Here is a 26,485-nt window from a genome sequence, read left to right on the forward strand (position 1 = left end):
GGCAGGAATTGGGTTACTAAGGTAAAGGTAATAGGTATTAAATTACAGCAAACAACAAATTCAAATATTCATTGTTTCAGTCTCCTACATAGACTAATTGGTATAAATAATGTCACTCAGTAGCTCATGAAAACAGAAGATGAGGTCACCAGCATTCCAGATTACAGGATTCTTGCTTTATTGTAAAAAAAACGGTCATACCGTGTCTGAAAAGCCATTTTGGGGACCATGCAGGGTCCCTTCCATCACTGTGTTTGATTTATTAAAGTTTTCCAAGGCTGGAGAAGATACACTTTTATCAGTTAACATGGGCGATTCAGCAAACCTGGAATCGATCTGGTCCAGGATTGAAAACATTTGCTAATAAATAGCAAATTACTTTTAGGATATCCATTTCAGGTTTGCTGGATCACCCAGGTATACTGAGTATTTCAGGTATACTCCTACTGTGAAAAGTACCAAGAGCGGACAACAATCTAAAGTAGAGAAGAAAAAAAGTTGAATTGTGGTTGTTTGTTATGGTTTGTGCTCTCTGCATTCAGCACATTCAGTTCCCTTATGCTTTTTTATTGAAGATGCCAGCTAGTGTCTTTCAGGAACATTCCATGACAACTGTGTTAAAGGAAACCTTTGGAAGCTGCCATAGGTGTTTTTCATTTAAAAATGGAAATCTCCATTGGACCGTGTGCAGAAATTTTAGCTTTTGCTGGTAGCATGCCAATGTACTGACTCAGTGAGATCAGGTTGTAGATCTAGTCTATAGATTTATGTTAACCTGAAAGATAAACTACAAGAACCCTAAAATCCTTTACAGTACCAGACTGTATCCTTTGACTTTAATAACACATAAAGCTTCTAGCCACTCGCCAAGTTATAGCAGCAGCATGGAGAAAACCTACCCTTAGCTTTCCTGGAGTTGTATCTCCGTTATCTGACACTATGGTTTTGGAGAGGATGTCTGCAGTTTTTAATGATACAATCCCTAAATGTTATAGTGCATGGTCCCTCTGGCTGGACCATCATTCTTCCCCTAACTTAGATTGCAGGTTGCTACAGTTATGATTAGTTATCTTGTTTAGGAGAGCTATGTACAGGATTTGACTGGCCACTGCCAACAGTCATTATCTGCCTGATAAGCAAAGATACCCAGTGATGGCTCAATGATGCCTCTACTTGGCATGAATAAACAGGGTTCTCCCCAGGCCCTTTTAGCTGGGTTCACCACCCGGCACTTTTCAGCACCCACCCGGCTGTTTTTGGGTGGTTACTAAAGAGTTTGGTCACAATACAGGGGCTGCCACCCACCTACAATTTCTTCCCACCCGGCTTAAAAAAATTTCTGGGTTGAGCACTGATAAATGAAGTAGTAAGGTTTTACTTAAAAATTTGACCAGCATTTTAATAAGAGGGGGCAGACTGGAATCCTGTACAGGGTACAATTAAACCTGTGCAGTTAGGCTCGGGTAAATTATGTGCACAAAAAAGGTGGTAAAAAATGTACCCCCTCCAAAACACATATTTAATAGTCACCTTTCTTGGTGCCTGAGCTGCTTATTAGTGTTGTGTTGCAGAGAAGCTGCGTTTGGAAAAATCCTCGGAATCTGACATTTTCTGAAGTGCCAGATTCCGGCTCTCCTCAAGGCTTACTAAAGTTTCTCTTCACTTCTGTAAAACTCTGTCTAGGAACTGGCAGAACAACTGTGACACTAACCTATCTGAAAATTGAAAAAACAAAGAAAATATTTTGTATTAATTCGCCTTATTTACTTACCTTTGCTTGATGATTTGTGTGCAATGGGCTCCCTGCTGTAATGATGGGGAAAAAGCAGCCACAATGCATATACTCTACACCACACCCAAACTATAAACTGAGGAATGTAATTATATTACTGTTAGGTGATGTCTGCACTGAAAGCCTGCACTAGGAGGGTCCCCACAGGGTGGTGGTCTAACACCTGAGGGCCTGTCACTGGGGTCTGTCATTGGGGGTTCATACTGGGAATTTGTACCGAGGCCTACACTGAGGGGTCTGCACTAAGGTGTGTCATTGGGAGTCTAAACAGTTGTGTGGGAGTCTGCCCTGAGGCATGTTGTCAAATATCTGGCACCCGTGGGGTCTGTTCTGGGGGAATCTGTCACTAACCATGTCTGTATTGAGAGTCTGCACTATCTACAAAACAGTGGTCTAGCACCAGGGGCCAGTCAGTGAAGGTCTGACACTGAGGGGTCTGCATTAGGGTCTGTTACTAGGGGAATTTTTTTTGCTGGTAAGTCTGCATTTTGTTAATGTGTTCCCTGGACAGCAAGATGTCCAGAACCAGCCTTGTTTATTCTTTAAATTACCCCTTCCCTAACTCTTATACTTACTCGTCCTAAACCTAGACAAACCTTAGGACTGATAGGCTGCAATCAGTTACATTTTTTGTTTTTCATTTTAGATAAATGTCAACTAAAAGTATCATTATATACATATATCACAAATATTAATAGACAATGACTCTGTAGTTGGTGAGGAATGCACATATTTATAAATGAAGGCACCTAGTCATGACTGCTTACATGTTTTCCATTTTATTTATTTATTTATTTTTAAGTACAATTTTTAAAGAGCATATTAAACAATTACATAATTAAAAGAGGCAAAAAGGTATTGGGTTTATCAGGAGTCATAGTTATCAGAGACAATAGGACTTTAAAGAATGTACAATGATCAGGAAAATATATTCGGAAAATTAGGAACAAAAAGTGAAGCGCTGACAGTATAAAAAGCCCTATGTTTTAATGAAGTTGCATTTATTTCTCAGAAAGCAAAATTTATCAACAGGTTTTTCTTTTAAAATCATTGCATTACGCACTTTATTTTACTTAATATCCATTAGCTTTGAAGAACTGTGATCGTCCAACAACATCATTGGCATAATCTTTTCCAGTGGTGCGACTGTCAACATCATTTATGTTCCTCACATTTCCACTACCAGTGTTGTATGCAGCAATAGCTCCTGTATGAAGTGTACAACAGTTAGAATGTGCATACTATGTTAGACCAGTGTATGGTAATTGCAATATTATAGATCACCACTATAATAAACCACTGATGTAATGGGACAACTGCACACCTCAGGAGGGATAGTATATCACAGACTCAGTCAATGCATTTAACAGAGATTAGTTTTAATCATGGTTCTTACCTTTTAGTATGTTTTCGGAAGATTGCCCTTGAAATTTTTTCTGGATTAGATTGTACATTGAAATTAGAATATCTGTTGCCTGGGCAATATGTGTTTCGCTATCCCAGGTTCCCTTTAAATCTTTGTGGCTGTTTTTGTCAATCTGTCAGTAAAGAGTAAAAGGTAAAGGCAAGATATATTAGCAGTTCTAATGAATGCCAAAAAATAGTGTTAGCACTAGCACTCATGTAATGGCAACATGAAGAGGGCAGAGAAGACTATGTATTACAACTGTCAGCTTTTATATTTATTTAAAATAGGAAAATGTTTGCCAACCTTGAATAAATACCTTCTACGTATAGGACATTGAAATCTGTCCAAAAAAAATAGTTATCAGGCTCACAGATAATAAAATTTTACACTTTTGTTCAGTCTCCAGGTATGATCTGTGGTTCATTACACACATAACAAATTAGGAAATAATTGTTGTCATACTTAAGCTGCGTACACACTTCCAATTTTTATCGTTGGAAATGAACGACGTACGAACGACGAACGATCGATTGGTCAAAAATCGTTCGTAAAAAAAGTAACCAACGACGCCGGCGAACGAGAAGATCGGACCGGCAGATCGGATTGGACGACGATCGTTTACCATCTATCGTGTGTACGGTCGTTCATTGATCGTCCATGGTCTGAGCATGCGTGATGAACGAACGTTCGTTCACTTCCTGTGGTGCACGTCACTTCCTGTATCGTTCAAACGATCGCATCTATTGTTTGTACAATATCTGCGAACGATCGTGTCGTTATCTGCATGTACAGGATCGGTGCTATACGATCGTTCGCCGATATCGTGCAGGATCGTTCGTTTACCAACGATAATTATTGGAAGTGTGTACGTAGCTTTACCAGGTATTTTCCTTTCCTGGCTACTGCTCCTGCGCTGTCTGGACCAGTTCCAGGAAATGTGATTTAAATGGAGCAATGAATGAAAAGTGCCCAAATAAAGTGTAGCACACCTTTTTTGTAGTTGTGACTTCTTTTGTGGAAATAGGTACATATAGTAGGTACATACAAATAACTGTTTGGGGTGCTCCTACCCTTTGTCAGATTAAAAAGTACAGCATGAGACTATATTATTTTTTCCATATTCCTATGTAACTTTCTATAGACACACATTCCAATACCAAATAAGATGTGCTGCACTTTCTACAGTACAAACAGAAAACTCTGCTTGCTAGAAATTATGAATACTTGCATGTTACCATTACACATTAGTACTTATTTTTTATTTACTGAACACAGAATGCAAACATGCCTTCTATTTTATGTATTAAATAACATAATATGCCTATCATAAAAAACTGAAGATATGGAATAATGACAACACTGCTTCACACATATGTGGTTTATGTGTAAACATATTCCCAGTACCTGCATCAGGCCAAAGCCATTGCCATGGTCACCCCAACCATTTTTCAGAACGTTTCCACCACGTGATTCCCGAGACATAATACCAGCAATAACAGAGGGATCCATCTCTTTTTGTTTAGCCACTGAAAGGATTTTACTCTTATATTTATTTATCCGTCCTAAGTCATTCTGAGCCAATTTTTTTGAAGCCTCCACTCCTGGATAACAAGAAAAAGATTAAATGATGTCAGTTTTTATTGTTATGGAAAATGCAACGAAAGTTTGTAAAATGTAGGGTTAAAAATCGGTGTAGGATATGTTTGATGTGATTACATCATAGGAACTTGATAGGATAGGATTATAGCCAAAAATATTCTTAACACTAAATAATGAAACGCACAAAAGCAATGGAAATTTATGGCCACAGCCTTTAATAATTTTTATTAACTAGCTTTATATCACAATGTATCATAAATTATTTTAAAACCTTCTTTCATACAACAAAATTATCAAAACATTCACTCTCACAGAACTTAGCCTCTATGGGTCTTAATTAATAAAGCTCTCCAAGGCTGGAGAGGATACACTTTCATCATTGAGACTGGGTGATCCTGCAACCCTGAAATGGATTTCTTCAGTCATTTGCTAGCAAATGTTTTCAATCCTAGACTATGACTCCAGTTCTCAAAACAATTTAATAACTTACACAAGAAAAAAACCCACAATCCTCTCCCTCAAGGAAGAGCTTTTGAACCCGTTAATTACAGGGGTAAAAAGTTTGTCTACCTTTATTGGTTCTCTGAAACACCGAAAGCAGTTTCGGCAGGAGGACCTGCTGCTTGCCAATTGGTTAACTCTTAGGTAGGATCTAAATTAACATTCTTTTGTAAAAACATTTAAGAAAATTCTAGAAAGACAAAATGTGAAATAGAAAAATTGGCAATTTTTCACCCAAACTTGCTGGAATATTTGTAAGTGCCCAGCTCCCTTTCATTCCAATCTGTATATTAGGTGTCATAGTTCCTGGGTAAGACATATAATTCATACTTATTGGGTAGATATTAGAAGTTAAAATGTAAGCCAAAACGTTTTTTTTTTTTTGAAGTAGAAGAAGTGTCCGTAGCTCTGTCAGAATTCTGTGTGCTATCTGGGTCACTTTGCAAGTAACTGTCCTTTAACTACGCTATTGATCAACCTCTCAATTTCCCTGTTGCCTTCCCGCAGCTATAAGGTGGCAAAAAAAACAATATTATCCTGACTAGCTTTTTATTCTCATAGTCACAGATTTCTAATTTCACTTATCCTGTGCATGTATCCTGTGCATGCACCTACCTTACTGGACAACTGACATTCTAGACACACACTATTTATATTAAACTTTATAATTTATGTGCATATATATATATATATATATATATATACTAATGCGCATTCGACTTTACTTGCTTCGGGGCTCCAACAAGACACAAACCCCAATTCGACTAAATGGGAATAAAGAACTTTCTGTGAATGACATGGCCTATTGCTAAGCTCCCCCTATCATTGAGTGTTCTCTTTGCATTATTTTGTAGCATTATTTGAACAAATTACTCGTAGGGACAACCCAGGCTCCACACTGTAGCTTTCTTTTTTATGAATAATTTGTAACAAACAGTATGAAGTCTACACTGTGGTGTTCTCCAGAAAACAGTATCTGCATCTTTAATAGCCCTGGTATTTACTATATTCAAATAATAATGACTTACCACAATAACTCAACTTGTCCTGTTTGGCTGTTGCACATGCAGCACCAGTTGTGGGAACTTTATTGATGTCCCCATATTTTCCCGATGTATATACTGTAGCTACAAAAACACATACACAGACTTGAGTCAGGTCTCCAGTTAGAGTTTATGCTACTCAAAGTGTAACAAACTGCTGAACACTAGGTTTGTCCTTTTCAATTTCAATTATGAAACATATATTCGGCAACAGACCTTATTAAGAAAGAAACAATCTTGGGACCTATGTTCCAAGATGAATGTGTAAAAAGAATTAACATTTAGGTGTGCAGAGCAAAAACATTTAGATTTTTTAGTAGTTGCAATAGGTTACTGCAGATTAGTCGGTGCCTTAATAAATATCCTTGTGTGAGCCTAGTAAATAAATTAGGCATGGATTACGGTGGCAAGGGCTGACTGTACATAGACTCCAGCTGCATATATCTTGTGATTGTGATATCAGAAACAGAAGACGTGGATTCTGGCTTCACCATAAATGGAGAGAGGTTGTGAGGAATTTCAGCATACACACATATCATTACGATGTATGTGATGGAACCTTTAGTTGTATTACCCCAGAAGTCAAGACTAAAGCAGAACATTGTACTTGTTTATTGTACTTACTAGCCAAAGTGGAAAGGATCACAATTGTGAGAAAACCCATGTTTGTGTTCATGGAATATCTAGAAAAAAAAAAATCGATGAATCATTTCATATCACAAGTTACAAAATCACAAGTTACAATATTATACCTTAAATTCTCCTTGCTGATCTGCACATGGAAGGAACCTTGATGTAGGTTTTTATAGCAGTGCTAAAGGAAAGGCGTGGCTTGCATCTCAGCTGATTTCACTGAATGTATCCATTTACAGAAAATCATTGGGCAATATTGCAAAACCCATGTAAATACTGGCTTATTTACATGATTTCCAAATGTCAAAATTGATATATGTGCCAGCTGGATTAAACCGATCACAAAACTAGCTTTGTTCTGAATATAACTGTGCTGGTGGAAGTGAAGGCAAATATGACACCCGCCACTATAGCTTTTTAATTTTACTGCCAACAAAACTTTTTTTTTAGTTTCTAGTGGATTTGGCCAGGGTATGTGTATATTTGTTTTGGATCTTCAATACTGACTCAAGTGGCTCTCACAACTTGGATAAAAGTACACATAATGCTATAGAAGCACTCCAGCTAAAATGGTAATGGCATCAATTATAAGATCATGGTCCTCAATGTTGGAGCATGGAAGTGGCTGATGCAATTGTTTTTTTGTTTTTCATTTCGTAAGCAAACGTATGCCAGACAGCTGGACATTCCATTCCCCAAGTATATTGTGGAGGGAGGTAATGTTTTTGCCGCATGTTATTGTTGCAAATGTCATAAAACCCTAGAACTGAAGAAACCTGGACAAAAATAGGTCTTCATTTAAAGACATAAATAGAAAATAATATATGTAAAATGCAGGTTTGCATTCTTGTCTGTAAGTGGCCTGTACTCCGTATAATGATGATGTTTTTTCTTGAAAACACTGACTAGGTGCTGGAAGGCACATGTGTCCTTCACAAATACCTACCTGAAAAGAAAGGATTGAAGATGGATAAAGTGGACAATCCACACTTAAGCAATATGTCTTTACTTTTTTTCATGTGAACCTCCCTAGGCTGACTATACAAATCCACTAATCTTGCAAAGGTGAAAAAACATAGGACCTTGCACCACTTCTTTTTGTGATTGTGTTAGGTTATATTTCTGACATTGGTTTGTTTTTTTATTTTTATTTTGTCATACCAAAATGTCACAATGCTATATAACCCTCTTTGGTGTGACATAGAGCCTGATTGCCGCAGACAAGACTGTATTCCTTTTTTTGAAGAGGCAGGCAGATTATTAAACTGAAATAAGTTTTAGAAATTGTCTTCTCATAAAATGAAATAGTTTGTAACTTCAGCACATAGTTTCCACAATACACTACCTTTTGGGTGATATTATGCTGCAGACAAGGCTATATTTCTTTTCATTTGTTTTCAGCTGTGCACCTTACATTCTACCATTGTGTAGTGGAGATAAGCAAACGTCACATTCAATATGCTAAATAAAAAAAGGAAATATTTGTTACTACATTAAAGTCACTTAGGTATACAGAAGGGCCATCTGGGGTCAATTACTTATCCCTATAAAGGTCTGGCAATTTATTTTCGTCATTAAAGGCTCAATTACAATTTTTTTACAAAAGGCCCAACAAACCATATCCCTAATAAGGCACTATTTTACAGATCAAAATCCCATTACCAACAAAAAAATATTTTTGTAACTAAATAGAGCCTAGCAAATAAAACACAAATATGCAAAAATATTCCTATGTATAGATGTAGAAAAGACCTTCCCCATTTGACTGGTGTGGTTAGAGTAGGTCTGCAAAACTGGTGGAGTGGTGGGCTCAGGTATGGGCAAAAGCCTTCTTTTTGGTGGTTTATTTTCTATCTGGCATCTCACCTAGGTTAAATTGGTGTTTCTGTTGGTTAGGACCCTCTTCAACCTTTATCCCTACTTCCTCACTCTGGCTGCACATCTCTGCCTGGATAGAGCGCCAGAATAGTGTAAGTTGCCCCTCTTCCAAGCCGTTGGAAGTGCCATAGGTCCAGAAAAAAAGAGTCTTTTTAGGATAATATTTGCCAAATGCTCTATAGATGTGGTAATTTGTCACACGGTCTTTTCTCATGCAACTTACAAAATACATTCGTCTACCTTTGCAGGACATACACCTGTAAGTTAACTGGAGTCAGTCCTTTCCTGCATGCCTTCACATACATCCTTCATCCTCCCGACCTCTGGACATCTGTACTGGTTTGCAACTAGGGTAGCTGAGGTTCCACATCTTGAGTCCACAAAACTATACTTGTACTTTCTATCATTTTTAGAAGACACCCTTCTATGTCATTTAGAGGTCTTTTGTGGCAGCTACTATCAATCATCACAGTAAGCTTAGTACTGCTGAATAAAAAGCACTTCACTGTTAAAACTAAGTAAAAATGGCCTTTGTGGTAATTGAAATTAATCAAATTGAAGTGTATCTACCGGACATTTTCATGAAAGGTACATAAAAACTGTCTTTCACAGTTATTTGTATATTTGATAAGGTTATAAATTATCTTCCTGTTTTGTTATGATGTTGAAATAGATCTAAATGATCTGTTTCATTTACACAATTGTTAATAAATATTAAGTAATTCCAATAATCAGTGCATGTCTATCACCAATACAAATCATACGGAAAGTGTATACAATACATCCTTTCACTTCCCTACTTCCTATTTTCCAGCTACTGCTGTAACGTTTTGTGTTAGATGTTGTTCATCATTGTGTGTTTCAAAACAGTGCTATGGTGACAAAAACCTTAAACCACAAATAAAAAATTTAGAGGGTGTAGAACTTTAAATAAAACATAATAAATGTAAAGAAAATAATGTGATCTATTGATGTATCACTGTGCTATAAGGTGCAACAAATGCATTCGAATATGAACTAAATTTATATTGAAATGCTCTGAGCACAAAACACCAAACTTCGCCCACAACTCCAATTACCCACATTATCTTTTTGTGTTGCATTTTCACCACTATGCATTAAATAACCTGCACTTCCTATTATTAACATGACTATCTTCTCTTTGTTATGTGCACCTGATGGGGTAAACCACAAGACTAAATTCTTACATGACCCCTTCTTGACACCTTTTTCCATATTAGCTTTCATAAGATCTGTCCACCAATGGGTTAATTATTTATTGCTTGAACATTTGTACAATGTTTTTAAAGTCAGTGCTGATCAGGGCACCATGTAACGACAAGATTTCTTGAATTTTATGTTTATAAAAGTGTGACATCGCACTTTGACAGTGTTTTGTTCTAGGAGAACACTTATGCAATTCAAATGGAATTGGATACTGAACTGGATTATTATTGCGTGATCACAAGCAGCACTTTTAGAACTTCCATTGTGATAAAGGTCACTTTACATCTAATGAATGTGTTTAATTGTTTGCACAGTGTTAAAGAAAGAATACACAGAGATTGTGAAAGGTAAGGTATATATAAATTGATACTTGATATTTGGTGCCATTTATAAAACTTTTTCAGTTTCTTCATATGATACACATTTGTATTTGTGGTTTAAAGTTTATATCATATAGCAAATAATCATATAGCAAATAAGGCAAGAGCATCAACTGGTCACTGGACATGGATGTGAGGTTATTTTGTAGGTTAGGTTTGCAGTGGCAATAGGAGCTTGGTGATTGTAGAGATAATGTAATACATACAGTCCCTCGGGAAAGTATTCATATTCTTTAGCTTTTGCCCTGTTTTGTCATAACCAAGAACTAAAATAGATTGGGGGAGGGGGAGAACAATTTATTTTTAACACAATATACCTACCACATTAACCCCCCCCCCCCTCCACCACCACAAAAAAAGTACTTTTTGGGCTACCTGTCTCTGCAGTTCCAGGCGGGGGGAATGCCCCTATTAGTTTTGAGCACCCCCAGCCACTGGGATTTTTGCCCATTCCTTAAGGTAAAACTGCTTCAATCCTTTAGGTTTCATGGTTTGGACAACAATCAAAAGGTAACTCCACAGATTTTCAAGGCATTTTTACCTTCTCTTTAAACCACAACAATGTAAATATAGCAAAATGTTTGGGGTCATTGCCCTGCTGGAAAGTGAACTTCCTCCCAGTATCCAAATCTCTAACAACTAGGGAATTATATTGACAGTGGTTTTGAAGGCTCTTTATTGATTATCTCACACAATATAGATCAAAAAGAGAGAAAGGAGCTGAAAAGAGGGAAAAGTAAAAGGGGTTGTTGTTGAGTTTGGGAGTACAAATGAAATGTCTAGGGGAATTCTTTGTTATTACAGTAAGGTCCAGAGGTCATAGTACAGGTTAAATAAAGGGTATATCTGAACCATAGGTGGTGTCCAAGTTGAGGTGCTAGGAGGCATTGTGTCTTTCCTTTAGGGGCAGATTAGGATGCTTTTTCCTAAAGAGGAACTATACTCAAAACATGGGCGCTGCCATCTTCGTCTTCTTTTCTGGGTTCTTCATCCTACGTCACCCGATCTAGGCGTAAGATTGGGTGAAGTAGGATGAAAAAAAATTTGCTGATCTCACTGCGCATGTGAATGATCGGCAAACTTTTCTCTTTTAGTAAAAAGGCTCCTTCTGCGCATGCCCAAGATGCTCAGGCATTCGTAAAAGGAGCGCCCAAGAGCCTCCTGGGATGTCTGACGTAGGTATCCGGGCAGGCTTTGCACTCTCATTCATTCTCGACCACCTAGGCAGCCGAAATATGGTGGGGGGGGTTGCTGCACAGGGTTCCCTACCCTTTTATGTAAAGTGAAAATTCTGAGTATAGGTACACTTTAGGTTTTTTTTTAAAGAGACAAGGACTTGTTAAAAGCACTGTTAAGATGAAGCATCATCATTCTTACAATGTTTCATGGCAGGGACTTAATAAAAAATCTATATATATATAAAATCAGATGTATGTGTGTGCGTGTGTGTATGTATGTTCCATCATCACTTGAAAACACATGGAGACATTTCAACCAAACTTGCCATACATATGACTCATGTGAGTGCACCAGTCATCTCTGTACAGCGCTGTGCTTTATGCCAGAGCTATATTTGGATGTATGTATGTAAGTGTATGTCATCAATAGAAAACCCATCGAGTATATGTCAGAGGTACATAAATGTATAATATGTGTGTGTGTGACTGTGGGGGGACATTAGAGTGTCAGCTCCTCTGTACAGAAACTGATGGGTCTAGCGCAGTTTTTCATTGTACAGCACTATGGTATATGTCAGAGCTATATAAATCTATATATATAAAATTGGATGTATGTGTGTGTGTATGTTCCACCATCACTACGAAACGCATGGGGACATTTCAACCAAACTTACTATAAATATGACTGAGACTCATGTGAGTGCACCGCTGATCTTTGTACAGCGCTGTGGTATATGTCAGAGGTATATTTGCATGTATGTATGTGTGTATGTATTGCTCAGTGACAGTGTGCCTTTTGCTTATAGTTTACATACTTTTTTTGGACTCCTATACAAATTTCTTGCCTGTAATATTGCCTTCGAGAAAACGTAAGGCAATTGGCCGAGTGCAATCAAAGGCAAAAATATGAAACAGCAGCGTAGACCAGAAAATCACTATAGCTTTATTTGATTCCTTTTCATGTATAATATAAGATTGCAATAAATAAATACCCAGGCAACGTCGGGTTATCAGCTGGTATATTAATTAAAAAAAATAAACAAAAAAAGTTAACTCTGCCTCCTGTAAAACCTATTGTTGAGCAAAGACAATGATTGATCTTCCAGGATTGGATGTCTGAGGATCATTAACACATTGGCCAGTTTGATCACCTAGTAATATTTCCTGGCCAAACCAATTTATTATTGTTTCAGTCTTCCTGGAGGAGGCAGGGGCCTGTGATAACATTCTCAAACATGGGACAAAGGAATTTTTTGATCTCTTGAACAAGAGTTCACTAGTGATGGACCAGCAATATGATTTGCTCTGGACTTACAGACAGGAGTGGTTCAAGGGGGGAAAACCCTGGCTTGTGTGGTTTTGAGTTAATGAGAATTACTTTGTGCTTGTTACAGAGCTAGATCCCTTTCTTCTCCATTTCTTATATGCCCTTCTACCATTTTTCTAATAATATGTATATAAAATTCTAATCTGTAAATAAACATTTCCCTTTCATAAGATCCATTGGTCCTTCTTTGATACCCCAAACAGAGCACATTCCAAATATTATTCATCTCTTGATGATGACATTTCTTATTATTCTTTAATTGAGTATGTCCTTTGTGAAGGTTTTCTCTTGCTTTTAACATTGTCAATAACAGATCCCATGGCAGAAACATTTTGTTTGTTCGTAACTTTATATTTGGGTGAAACCCACTGTAGCTATGTTTACACTGGATGATTTTTCCTGTGAGGGCCACAAAAAATAACTACGTGGACCCATGGGAATGTCACCCCCACCTCACCCCAATCCTTTTTTTATGGCCTTCCTAAAATCTCTTTTAGGGTGAAGTCTGACTGGAGTTGCTGAGAGGGGATGTGGCTGTGTTGACACAACCTGTTATCAGATTGGTTGCTTATACTTTGGAAAATCCAATCAGGAAATGAGGAAGTCAGAGGCTCCCTTCACCAACCAACCCCCATGCAGGAAGAAGCCAAGAACAGAAGAAGCCAGAAATAGTGGAGAAGTTAAGGGCAGAGCATGGCGCTCCTGGGATGCAGGAGGACCCACATTGGAAGCTCCAGACCCTGAGGTGGGCAGCACTGCTAATGCTGTCACCTCAGAGCCCTCTGCGGCACAGTGCAAGATCGGGTGACGTAGCCAGAATAAGGAAGAAAACAGAACAAGATGGTGATGCCCAGCGCTTCTTCTGCACCATGACAAAGAAGGATTCCAGGACCAGTGCATGATCCGATTGGTGCTCAGTTGGGCATTAAGGGATGCACTAGTTAATCTGTAGCTGATAAAGTTCAGGTACTTTATGAGCCGTATGAAACACTTTCCTGATTACATTTTCAGTTCTCAGTTATTATCTTTTCTGACCCCCACAATTGTTTATAACTTTTTATGTTCATAACATTTTTTGCACTGAGTATACTGGTCTTTCCTTTTTGATTATTTTCTCACTGCTTCTGCTCAAATTTATGTTGTTGTGAAATAATTATTTGAAAAAAAGTAAATGGTTATAAAATGTTCCTTTTTTTATTTGCACTATTTCCGATCTAGTTTGTGTTCCTGGTAATGTTTGTTTTTGTGCATTCACAAATGCACAAAAACAAGGCAGCACAATAAAACTTATTTCAAATTATGTACACTAGGCACTGTTAACGGAACAAAAAAACTAAATATACTATTTTCTATTCCTTCTTGAGTGTGATTTTTATGTCACTTTTTTGATAGTTTCAGACTGCTTTCTAAATATTTACTAGCTGATAAAAAACACTGTGCAGAAAAATGATGGATGGATCAGGACAGCTCACCACCAAAAGATTTTTATTGTTTTAGGATTCTGAACCTGTTGGTAGTAGGTTGTCTGATTTTGTGCTATTGTTGAAATCATCAAAAAACTGGAAAGAAAAAGTACAATACATAAATGTATTTTTGAGTGATTGAGTTTATTTATACGTCATGCTGAGATAACATTGAATGCTAATTCTTAACATCATAAGTTTTAAAATCCATATCGTTTGTAAAACTTTGCCCGTGCAACTACATCATTGGAATAATCCTTGCCAGTAGTACAACTGTCTATCGAATCAAAACTGTGGATGTTCCCTGGACCCATATTGTATGCTGCAATCGCACCTACAACACAAAGAAAGTAAATTGTATACACATTGTACACTGTCATGTATAAGAGTTTTAAGTTTGAAATGAGTACTAGTATAGTTTACAGTTGTGGTAAATATTTTTCTGTAAAATAAATTAAATATATAATAATAATATAAAAAGTTGCATTTTTTTTACTATATATTCATAAAAAAAGTCTTATAACTCCCTACTAATCTCTGAATGTATAAAAAAAGTTCTCAAACCTGTATCTTGTCTATGCAGAATAACAATGTAACATGAATGCCTCAACACATACATTTACCTGTCCCAAGTTTGCCAAGAATGAAGCTCTGTGTAAGCTCTGAAACACTCTAGCCAAGCTTTCCAAGGCCTGAGGACTGTCTTTCTGAACCCACGTGACAGCATTGGGCTGATGGCCCAGAACCAGCACTGTCACATGCTATTTCTAGGTCAGTAACTTACCCAATGAAAAGGTTATGATAGATGGGGGACCAGTGATTTAAAAAACAACGGTAGCTACTATATCTGACCTAATGTGATAGTTTTAGGCTTTTATTTAATTTTATACAAACAGTATGTTGACTAATTTTAGGCATTGCATCTCCATGAATTGCACATTTTATATCTGTTTTTGTGTACGATTACCTTTCATAACTTGGCTGGCTGACCAGCTTGGGAATTTTTGCCTGATTGATGAATACATAGAGCACAGTATTTCTGTTGCCTGTAAAATATGCTCTTCACTGTTCCATGCACCTCGCGGAGAATGCCATCTTTTGTCAATCTGTCATTTACAGAAATTAATAAATATTATATAAAAAAATTAAAATAATGTTATTTGGTAAAAGCTACTTGCCTCCTAAAAAAGTTGTAATTAACACATTTTTAGGTTTCTGAACACAAAAAATGCATAGAAGTTTAAGAATAAGCTAAATTAGGAGATACACTGAATGAAAGTAAAAAAAAGGTTTGTGAACACCAGCCGAGCAGACAAAATGCATGAACCTTAAAATTAAACTCATGGCAAACTGCCCATGGCCATTGTACAGGATGGAGTGGGATGTGATGGGTCCCAGACAGGAGATATGTTTCTCCATTAAATTAATTGCTTGTATAGGCCCAGTGAATCAATATTTGATCCTCTGTTTCTGCATGCCATAATACATTTGAGAAACTTTAGAAAACATTTAAAGAGTTGTACATATGTACAATATGATGGAAATAATAGCCTGATCACTGGGTGATAATAGCATAGTGAATTCAGTGAAGATAACTGAACTGAAAAACTGAATTTTATGACAATTGACGAGTCAGTACCAATAAGGGAATGTATAGTAGTTTGAAGCTAAACTCCTGTCAGTCTTCAAAAAAAAAAAAGAGCTATCTACCCTCACTGTGTGATGGTTAATGCTTGCTCTGGTCTGAGGGATTAAGCAGCATTGCTGTTTATTACTTCCACCCTGAATTAAGGATTAAGGATAAATTCAGATTTAAATTACCTGCATCAGCCCAAAAGCATTGCCATGATCACCCCAATTATGGGAGTCTAAAGCATTCCCAGCACGGGATTCACGAGACATGATTGCTGCAATTATAGCTGCATCCACACCGGTTCCCTTTGACACAGATTTAATTTTTGATTTGTAGAGGTTCACCCTTTGCAGATCATTCTCTGCCAGTGTTTCAGATGCAGTTATCCCTTTACAAAAAAAAAAAAAAAAAAAAAACAAGTGTTAAGATTTTGACCAAAATTTGAGGCAAAGATGCAGCTTTGAAAGTATACAGACATCCACACAAAAATAACTAAACTAGTTGTTATAGAGAATATATAATCTTTTCAGATAAAGAACACTTTAACAATTGAGCAATCTGTTTGTTTTGAAAAGTTTTTTGTATAGTTCTTACATGGGCCAGCCATATGTATTCATCACACACGCATGGTATGTTGTGTTTTGCAGTGCTAAAACCAATCTAAGTTGAGAAGAACATTGAAAGAACAGGAAAGAAAAAGATAATCGCTCTCAGGAAGGACATCACCACTGTGATAAAGGTATGATATGAGGAGTCAGGTAACACATCAGGATGACTTGGAAAACCATAGCTGCTGATATAATATTTGCATACATACAGATTGTCGAACCGGACTGCTACTAAAATTTTCTTAAGGATTCACAGGACCTTCAGTCCTAAGAGTGTGATCTGCAGAGTCCACTCCTAAGTAGTTAAGGAATCTATTAAGAAGGCAGCGAGAATGCAAGACTCTATCACTCCATAGCTCAGAGATACAACTTTTATAAGACCCTTCCCTCAATACTCTGCTTCTTCGTAAGGTGCTCAAACTTTTCATTTCCCTCCTATGCCAACAGGAAGTGTCCTACAGTTGCGTATCCCTATTTCAACTTATTGCCTACAAGACTGCAAAGACCATGATCTTTGGTCACCCAGCTCTGCTCAACACCAATCTAACTCCTGTCTCCATCCTAAATAGGCCATCTGAACCACACATGCTCATTAAAATGAATTTTTTAGCCTGTACAAATCATTATTAATAATGCCCTCTTTAAGGTTATACACTCCAAGGTATTCTGCTTCATTTGGGGTAGAAAGGGTCATCAACTTTAGTAGAAACCTATTGTTCCATGTGAAAAGTAAAAATGGACTGGGTTACCAAATATCTCTTTTAATATTTAGTATTATTTAGCCTCATATATGGTATGGGTTCTAGATCGGTTTTGGCATGAGACGGATAAACAATGGGTGGGGGATCGTACAAAACACCACACTATTTCCCTGGCTCCCCTCCATGTCCAACATTTCATTCACACTCTTTAATATATATTCTACCTGGGTGACTTATAAGAAACACTTCTTCAAATCAAAGCTTTCACCATCTCCCTCACCCCTTCTGCTGATATTAGGTTATACCACATTTCCTCCTGGCATGGAGAACCAGGTATTTCTGAGATTGCTTAGGGAAGGAGTTGTGAGGACAAATTACTTTATACATTAGGGTTGATGGGGCACTAGGGGAATTCTAACCCTACCCACTTCTGTTTACTACAACTGCTTGTTAATTTCTTACTATCACTACATCAAGGCTTCTATGTGACAGTTAGGGCTCTACCTGACACTCCTTGTCATTACTATACTCAGTGCTAAATTTCCCCTCTGGGAAATGTTCTCTTCCTTTTTCCAAGCTTAGAAACAGGAACTGGGTTACTCCCTGGATGCAGAACAGAAAAGTAAGATCCTAACTACCATACATAAATCATACATAAATGTTAAATTTCAAGAAATGGGATATAAAATATTGTCTCAATGGTACAGAACCCCAGAGAGACTTCATTGTTTTTTTCTTTTATACTCAATCTATGTTGGCGCTAAGGTAAAAAGGATGGCTCCATGTTCTGGACCTGCCCACTGATACATCCCTTTTGGTGTTTAAAAGAAAACAAGATCATTTTGAACTTTTATAAGAGTGTTATCCACCATTTTATGTAAAGTAAAAATGTTGGTGATAGGTTTAAAGTTAAATAAATAAATAAAAAAACAATTTAGCCCCCTATTAATGTTTAGTTTACCCCCATCAGCCTTCTAAATGTAAAAAAACTTTGACTATGGATTGCAAAAAAATATATAAACTCATGACAATACCACCAAAAGAAAGTCCTGTTTATCCCCAAAAAGAAAATATTACCCCTTTATCTTATGTACTAACAAAGTAATTTGCCCAAATAACATGAACAAAGAAGGATAGGGAAGGTACAGGGAAAAAAGTTGAACTGGTTGTATTAGTATGTAGGAAAGTGCTGGTACTCACCAGAAATATTTTGCCCATCTTGGCGGCCAGTTTCAAGTGAGGCACCGGTGGTAGGAATCTCATTAAGATTACCATATGAGGCTACAAAAAAACATGTTACAGTTGAAAAAAATCTTACCTATCCTATAATATCTTGCCAAAGTGTTGGCTGTTAGTTCTTACAGTGAAACGTTCATTAATAAAAAAAAAAAAACTTACCTTTGTATTACATTAACCATGTACAAACTGCCCAGTGAGTCCCACACTGGTATGGCTTTACTCTTCTTTTGGTGATCTGTCCAACACTGCCATTTTCCTTCTTCTTTCTTCTGGCTTCTTCATTAAGTCACCAATCTCAAGCATGCACAGAAGGAGCAGAACAGGCTCCTGAGATATGTGACACAAGTATCCCAGGAGCCTTCTGATTTCACCTTCAGTTTTTACAGTCGCATAATGTCTATCTCATAATGTAAGATGGATAACCACCTTTTTACATAATGTTGAAGGTGTGATAATATGTCTGCTTTAAAGGGGAGAACATTATAAAAAAATATTGCCGTCTTGGGTCATTGTGCTGGGGAATGTTAGTGTATAGGTATTATGTAAAGATTATGGAGAGGAATGGGTTTAACAAGGTAAAAGTAATGGATAGTAATCTATAGCAAACTCCAAACTCAAAAATTATATGTTTCAGCCATCTAAATAGATTGATTGCAAAAAATGACTTCTTTCACCGCACATTTTTACAGTGAATAAATAATAAAGTACAGGTCATACAACTAAATGAGTACCCCAAACTGTCTAGCTGGGACAAAGCTATTGACATCTAACTACCTAATAAGAAGTTGATCAGATAATTTCTAAAGTTAAAAAGAGTTAAAGAAAAGTGTAGGCGTTTATTTGTATTACTTGTTAATAGTTAGTAAAAAACATCCTGCACAACATTCATCTCATAAGTTTCCATTCCAAACATAACCTTTTAGGACTTTTTAGGAGCCTCACCATTAGTCTCCCCAGTCTCAGGACTGCCTGCTTTCTGCTTGAATGTTTAAAAAGTGTGTAATGTACCCAGGATGTTGTGGGTTTCCCCTTTAGTATTTTGACAGCCATGACAGTAAACACAGAAGTGTGTGTATGGGGAAGGTTATGCCTTTCAAACAAAAACCAACAAAAACATTTAGGCACCCTTTTATATAATGTAAATATTATAATTATAGGTCCATTTCATTTTAAGGGTACTGAAAAAACTTTCCCTAGTTTCTTTGCATAGCACTTTAATGAAATGAATAAATACTCACATGACATGATGGCTTTAAAATTATTCCTGTAACAAGAACATAACGTTATCAAAATTTTTAATTAAAAAAGTCTTATGCATATATATCTAAACAACTCGCAAACACACCTAAAATGGGGTTTATAGTAAGCGTTTTTTAAACTTTTTTAATCTATTATATCAATAATAGCTTTGGTTTACTTGTATGGCCAGCAATAGGGTGGTTTCAGATTCCCACAACAGCTGAGCAGTTTACCTATATGTCTAAACATTTGTTTAATGGATCTAAGGTGAAGAGAAAGCTCAGTGTTTTAGGACTTAGGGTAATTTAGGGTACTGTATTATAAATAGCACTGCAATGCACTGCTTTGTTTAAAGTGTTTAAACTAAACTTAAAAAAAAAGGGTGGGATGACGTAACTCCAGCGCAGGTGTGCATTCAGTCCCACCATTAGCAGGGGAAGCCAGGATAGCTGGATATCGTGGCAACCAACATTGACCAGTACATGCTAAGGGCTAAAGGAATACCAAGGTGATGTTTAGGGGAAGCTATGTACAGAATGTTACCGGCCACTGTCAACAGTCATTATCAGCCTGATAAGCACAGAGACCCAGAGATGACTTTACTTGGTATAAAATAAATTACGCAGTACAGTTTTAGTTTACAATATCAACAGCATTTTATTTGGGGGGTTTACATTACCAGGGGACTAAGGAGGGCAAGAAATGAGCAGATCAGACATCTGTACAGTGGACAAACCTGTACAATTAAAGCTGCGTACACACCTGCAATTTTTCTCGTTGGAAAGGATCTTTCACGATCCTTTCCAACGAGAAAAGACTGCACGATGCATGAACGATGCTGTACATACAGCACCGTTCATGCTCTATGGAGAGGGGAGGGGGAGAGCGACGGAGCGGCACCCTGCTGCGCGCTCTCCCCTTCCCTTTCATTAGGATCGGTCGTCGTCCATCGTCCATGGATCCGCCAGGACGGTCGTCGGACGATGGACGACGACCGACTGTACACACGGCAGATTTTCGCCCGATAATTGGCCGATACCGATTATCGGGCGAGAAAAATTTGCCGTGTGTACGCAGCTTTAGTTTGTGTTGAACATTATTATCTGAACCTATCACTATAAATGTAGTAAAACAGTAGCAAATAAAAAAAAAAACATTTATTAGTCACATGTTTGTTTTTGAGTTGCTCATTAGTGCTGTATTGCAGAGAAGGTGCCTCTGGATCCCCGGAATCTGACATTTTAGGGGAACCAGATTCCTGCTGCCCTCAAACTGAGGTTTCTCTTACTGGCTCATTCTACCGTATGTAATGGAGGGATCAGTATCTGTCTGTACTCAAGGTACAGGTGTACTTTAAACCTCTTTAAATCTCTAGCAAGGACAAAATAGGTAGTAAACATGGGACAATTTTCTAATAAATGATCAACTTCATAATAAACCAATTTTTGGGGCGTGGTGGATATAGTGGAAGTGATATTAAATATCAATTAAAACCATAAAACAGTAACATATGTGTGAACATTCAAGTACATTCAATGTCTTTTTCTTTGTGCAAAATCTCATTTGTGCAATTAGTAGGACATTTACTAAATCTATCACCAATTAGAGTATTGATTAGTCAAGCCTAAAATTGGCAGTAGATCTGCTTGTGTGTGTACTAGGATGAATGTGTAGCTCTATGCTAAGAATATTTTAAAACAGGAAATGCTGCATGCCAGAGAGAAGCTGAGATATACTATCTTAGTATATACATTATGTACAGAACAACTGTGACATTAACATATCTGTGAATCTAAAACTATTTATCAAAATATTTTCATTAAAATTGGTCTCATTTACTTACACTTTGTTGTTGATTTCTGTGTAATGGTCCTTTCCTGTAAGGAGAGGAAGCAGACAGCCGTTTGTTAAATGAAGTGTATCCCCTTCTGACGGTTTGAGCAGAGTTGTTTCTATCACACTGTGCTGCTGCTGATGTTTTATACAAATCTGGTTGTACGTGCCTATTTGTACGCCCCTGGGGTGGATATTTTCATGGGCAGCCAGTTACCATTATTAAAGATCTATCTATTTCTCTTTCAGTTTTCTATTTCTTGTAATCCCCTCTTTTCTGGACATATGTGTCTAGCCCTGTTATGGGGGGGGGGGTCATGTAAATGACCCTCACAAACCAGGCTAGGGCGCTAACCTGTAGATAACAGAGAGGATCCTGTGATACTAATAAAGTTGGCAGTGCCTCCACCCAGGACAGGGTCTCTGTTAACAGAGGGGCTCCCTTCCTGGGACATTAACCAGAATTAATACCAGTAATAATAAACAGCAGAGTCTAAAAATAGCAGAGTCCTGAGGAGAATTGTGCACAGATATACCCGGGTATATATACAGTCTATAATCACAAATACCTCCAGTAATGATCAGTGTCAGGATGAGTTGCAGAGGCCTCTGGAGTTGAGGTCCGGTGGTGGGGGGGACAGTGGATGGGAAAGGTACTGGGGACGGCAGTGTCACAGGGCAAGGGGGCAATAAAGAAAGGGCAGGGGAAGAGTTGGGACAGTCAAATGCGGAAGGTGATGGGGATTTAATTAGTGATGCGGCCCGGGGGGAAGTATATGTGTGCTTTGAAGGGCCATTGGGGGTTCATTTGAAAGAAGAAGTGCAGGAAAAGATTTTAGGAGTAGAATACATGGTCATATTTTCATTACTGCCACTTGAACGTTTTAATTTGGAGAGAGGGACTGGGGGTGACGGGTGGAAGGAGGAGAGGGAACAAAGGAGGCACAGGCTAATCCCCCGCATTTTTCTTAACTAGCTTCAGGCTTTTAGTATTCCGCAGAATTTGAAATCAGAGCTGAGATTTCCGGAAGTGGTGAAGGACTAATTGGCCAAAGAGGTGAGTTTGGGTAGTATGAGTGGCCCCTTTTCCTCCCCACCAATGGAGGGTTTGGGTATTTCCCCTTTGAGTTTGGTCCCTAAGATGGAGGCAGGGAAGTTCAGGATGATCCATCATTTATCGTTCCCACGTGGGGGGGTTCGGTGATTGATGGCATCGATCCGGAAGTGTGTGCAGTCACATACACTTCCTTTGAGGAGGGTAAGGAGGTATGGGCCCGGGGTCTTGTTGGCGAAAGCGGACATTTAGGCCGTTTTTAGGCTCTTTGCAGTTCACCCAGATTGCGTGCGGTTGTTGGGCTGTAGGTGGGAGGGGGAGTATTTTGTTGATAGGTGCCTTCCCATGGGTTGTTCCATTTCTTGTGCTTTGTTTGAGCAGTTCAGTACTTTTCTGGAATGGGTGGTCTGCTGTTGGGTTAGCACAATTTATTTAATATGAATTATGTCTCACGAACAATAATGCTTTGCCAGTATATACTGGTATATGTGTACCATATATGAGGTCATCCTAAAGGAATGCAGCATATCCTTTAACTGGTATCCTTATAAGGTAAAATACTGGTTTAAGGGATGATCATTGGTCAGTACTGGTCAAATACTGGCCATTGTCTTAGTTCCTTCCTGAGTAGTTAAAAACATAGTGCCATACCTAATTAACTAGTCTTGACCAGAACTAACTGTATGCAACATGTTTTTGATTATCTGCCAAGCCATCTTCCTCAGCTAAGTATTTTTGTTATATCTAAAGCTGCGTACACACCTGCAATTTTTCTCGTTGGAAAGGATCTTTCACGATCCTTTCCAACGAGAAAAGACTGCACGATGCATGAACGATGCTGTACATACAGCACCGTTCATGCTCTATGGAGAGGGGAGGGGGAGAGCGACGGAGCGGCACCCTGCTGCGCGCTCTCCCCTTCCCTTTCATTAGGATCGGTCGTCGTCCATCGTCCATGGATCCGCCAGGACGGTCGTCGGACGATGGACGACGACCGACTGTACACACGGCAGATTTTCGCCCGATAATTGGCCGATACCGATTATCGGGCGAGAAAAATTTGCCGTGTGTACGCAGCTTTAGTCTTTGTAACTGCATTGTTTTATCTATCTGTCTTTATAACTAAATAGTATAATCTCTCAAGTCTTTGTGTTATCTCTCTTTGTACACTTTAAATTCAACTCATCAATATTTGCATAAACTGTCACAAATGATATTCGTGACATAACATCCGCTTTGTGGCGGAAGTGGACTCAGTCATACATTACCTGGATGATTTCCTGTTGATAGGGCCGGCTGGCAGCTCAGTGTGCGGGGTGTTGTTGGCCACCTTGCAACATGTGGCTGAGCAGTTTGGTGTTCCATTGGCGGATGACAAAACGGAGGGGCCTGTGACGGCCTTGACCTTTTTGGGCATTGAGCTGGACACGGTTGCGATAGAGAGTCGGTTGCCTAGGGATAACCTAGGGATAAGTTAGAGGCGCTGAGGTTGGAGGTGAGTCCCGCTAGAGGGCATAGAAAAATGCGGTTGCAGGAGGTGCAGTCCTTCTTAGGAAAGATGAACTTTGTATGTAGAGTGGTTCGTATGGGCAGGGTTTTTTGTCGCCGATTAGCGGCCGCTACGGCTGGGGTTAAGGCACCAGGTCATTTTGTTGAACGGGGGGGTGCGGGTGGATTTGGAGGCGTGGGATCTGTTTTTGGAGCAGTGTAATGGGAAAGCCTTGTGGTTAGAGGGTCCAGTTGATGCGGTGGATTTGGAGTTATTTACAGATGCGGCAGGGGGGGTCGGTTTTGGGGCCTAATTTGGAGGTAAATGGTGTGCAGGGGTTTGGCCACAGGTTTGGGTAGACGAAGGTTTGGTTAAGAATTTGATAGTCCTAGAGTTGTTTCCTCGTTGAGTCGAAGCGTTTTACAGTGTATGTGAGGCCTCATTTGCTTTAAAGGTAGGGAAGGGAAGGCGGGGGGAGGGCACATTATGGTGCATTATGGGGTTGGCATGTTTTGTTTTGTAATTTCAGGTTTGGAACCAGGCTTGGTGTGGATCCTTGGACATTCCTATGTATGGTGGGGTGCCCGGAGAGCCGAGGTCATGGCAGACGGCAGGCAGCTGGGGGTGCCCAGAGCTGAAGCCACGGTGCTGTGGATCAGGATTCCGGGAATGTTATAGAGTCGGGTGGTGCCGGAGGTCAGGAAGTTCGCAGGGCTGGATAGGCCGCCCAATGTGTTAGTGGTGCATGCAGGAGGTAACAACCTGGGGAAGAGAGCTATATAAGGGAACTGATCAGGGATATGCAATTAGACTTTTTGAGATTACAGGTGGAATTTCCGGGGATGTTGATAGTGTGGTCAGGTATAATCCCAAGGACCAATTGGCGGGATGCGAGGTCGGTTGAGGGAGTCAACCGAGGGAGAATCAAGGTCAATCAAGAGGTGGGTAGATTTTTGGCCAGGCATGGAGGTGTGGTAGTGCATCACAGAGAGTTAGAGGAGGTGACCTGGCGGTATATATGGCAGGATGGGGTACACTTGAACGCCATAGGTAATGACCTTTGGTTCTTGGGCCTGCAGGACAGGGTGCAGCGGGCCCTTCGTGTGTGGAGGGGCGCTCAAGGATGAGTGGTCACCCTTGGGCGCTGTGGCGGTTGGGGTCTGGGGGAAGGTAAGTGCCCTGTGGTAATTCGGTGGTGAAGGGGCATCCCGGGTGGTGGAGTGCCCCTTTAGGTTGGTTTGGGTGGGCCCCTGAGGCAGGGTTGGGCCTAGGGGCCATAACGGTAGTTATGGTGGGTTGCAACTATTGCAACTGGAGGCGGGCTTTACCTTCCAAGACCTGCAGACTAAGAGGATAGTCTAATGTTTGGGGGGGTGTTAATATTCTGAAATGTTGGGGGTTATTAAAAGGTTAATATTCGGAGTTATTTATAGCTATGTATAGGTATTTATAGCTATTTACTGTTTTAAGTTTTATATTAATGTTATGTATGTCATTTATGGTATTTATGTTAATTAATATTATTTATGGTTATTTTGTATTTATGGTTATTTATGCAAATGATATGTTAAATTATTTGTGTATATAAAAAAACGGCTGCTTGCCAGCCAATTTTAAGTCCAAAAAGGTGTTGTGTTTTGATATAGGGGTAAGGGGTAGGAAGGGGAGGTTGGCAAGCAAAGGTAAATTAGGAAAGGAGGCAAGTATAGAGAGAGGGGTAATTATCGGGTGGAAGTAATGAATGTAAAGGGGGGGGGAGAAAAGAGCAGGGGCACGGGATCCACACTACCCTAGTCAAGGCAAGGTCTCTGGAGTTCAGGAACAACTTATCTGCACTACCACTTAGACCCTAGCAATCACACTAATCTGCCAATGCGACCGGATCTCTGCTACCTATGGGCCATCGAATGCCTAACCTTTGCTAGATGTAACTAGACAGAGGGTGCAGATCAGCAAAGATAACTGAAAGGGCAGAGACAATATATATTTGTGTATGTAGCTGATACACTGACAGTAGGGATTTCCCAAAGTGATCTCTGATAACAGATATCACATATACCCCATTAATACAGACGGGTGTGGAATTTGTACCTCCATGTATTATGTGCAATCAAAGAATAAAAAGCAAAGTATTAGCTTTGTGCCAGCTGGAAGACATGGCAATGGAATACTTTATCATGATGCAGTTGCTTTCTGACACATTATTAGTATTATCATCTTGTACCAACATATTGCACAGCCCTTTACAGATTCTTCAGTC

The 26,485-nt window shown here is 38.9% G+C and overlaps 2 protein-coding genes across 2 annotated transcripts; both read right to left on the bottom strand.

Annotated features, from left to right (window-relative positions):
- Nucleotides 1-2,552: 2,552 nt before the first annotated feature.
- LOC140331976 (lysozyme g-like) lies at nucleotides 2,553-7,190 on the bottom strand. The gene is made up of 6 exons (XM_072413303.1): nucleotides 7,096-7,190; nucleotides 6,968-7,026; nucleotides 6,329-6,427; nucleotides 4,605-4,801; nucleotides 3,189-3,330; nucleotides 2,553-2,999 (listed from the first exon to the last, which is right to left on the bottom strand). Exons 2-6 carry the CDS (start codon nucleotides 7,017-7,019, stop codon nucleotides 2,866-2,868), a joined length of 624 nt encoding a protein of 207 aa, XP_072269404.1. The 5' UTR covers nucleotides 7,020-7,026; nucleotides 7,096-7,190; the 3' UTR covers nucleotides 2,553-2,865.
- Nucleotides 7,191-14,556: 7,366 nt separating this feature from the next.
- LOC140331987 (lysozyme g-like) lies at nucleotides 14,557-21,836 on the bottom strand. Its single transcript, XM_072413311.1, has 6 exons — nucleotides 21,693-21,836; nucleotides 19,849-19,874; nucleotides 18,572-18,652; nucleotides 16,251-16,450; nucleotides 15,397-15,535; nucleotides 14,557-14,763 (listed from the first exon to the last, which is right to left on the bottom strand). The coding sequence occupies exons 2-6, from the start codon at nucleotides 19,853-19,855 to the stop codon at nucleotides 14,630-14,632; spliced, it is 561 nt and encodes a 186-aa protein (XP_072269412.1). The 5' UTR covers nucleotides 19,856-19,874; nucleotides 21,693-21,836; the 3' UTR covers nucleotides 14,557-14,629.
- Between the last annotated feature and the right edge of the window lie 4,649 nt (nucleotides 21,837-26,485).

The sequence above is a fragment of the Pyxicephalus adspersus genome, chromosome 1 (genome assembly GCF_032062135.1).
Source record: "Pyxicephalus adspersus chromosome 1, UCB_Pads_2.0, whole genome shotgun sequence".
In the NCBI taxonomy this organism is placed as follows: Eukaryota; Metazoa; Chordata; class Amphibia; order Anura; family Pyxicephalidae; genus Pyxicephalus; species Pyxicephalus adspersus.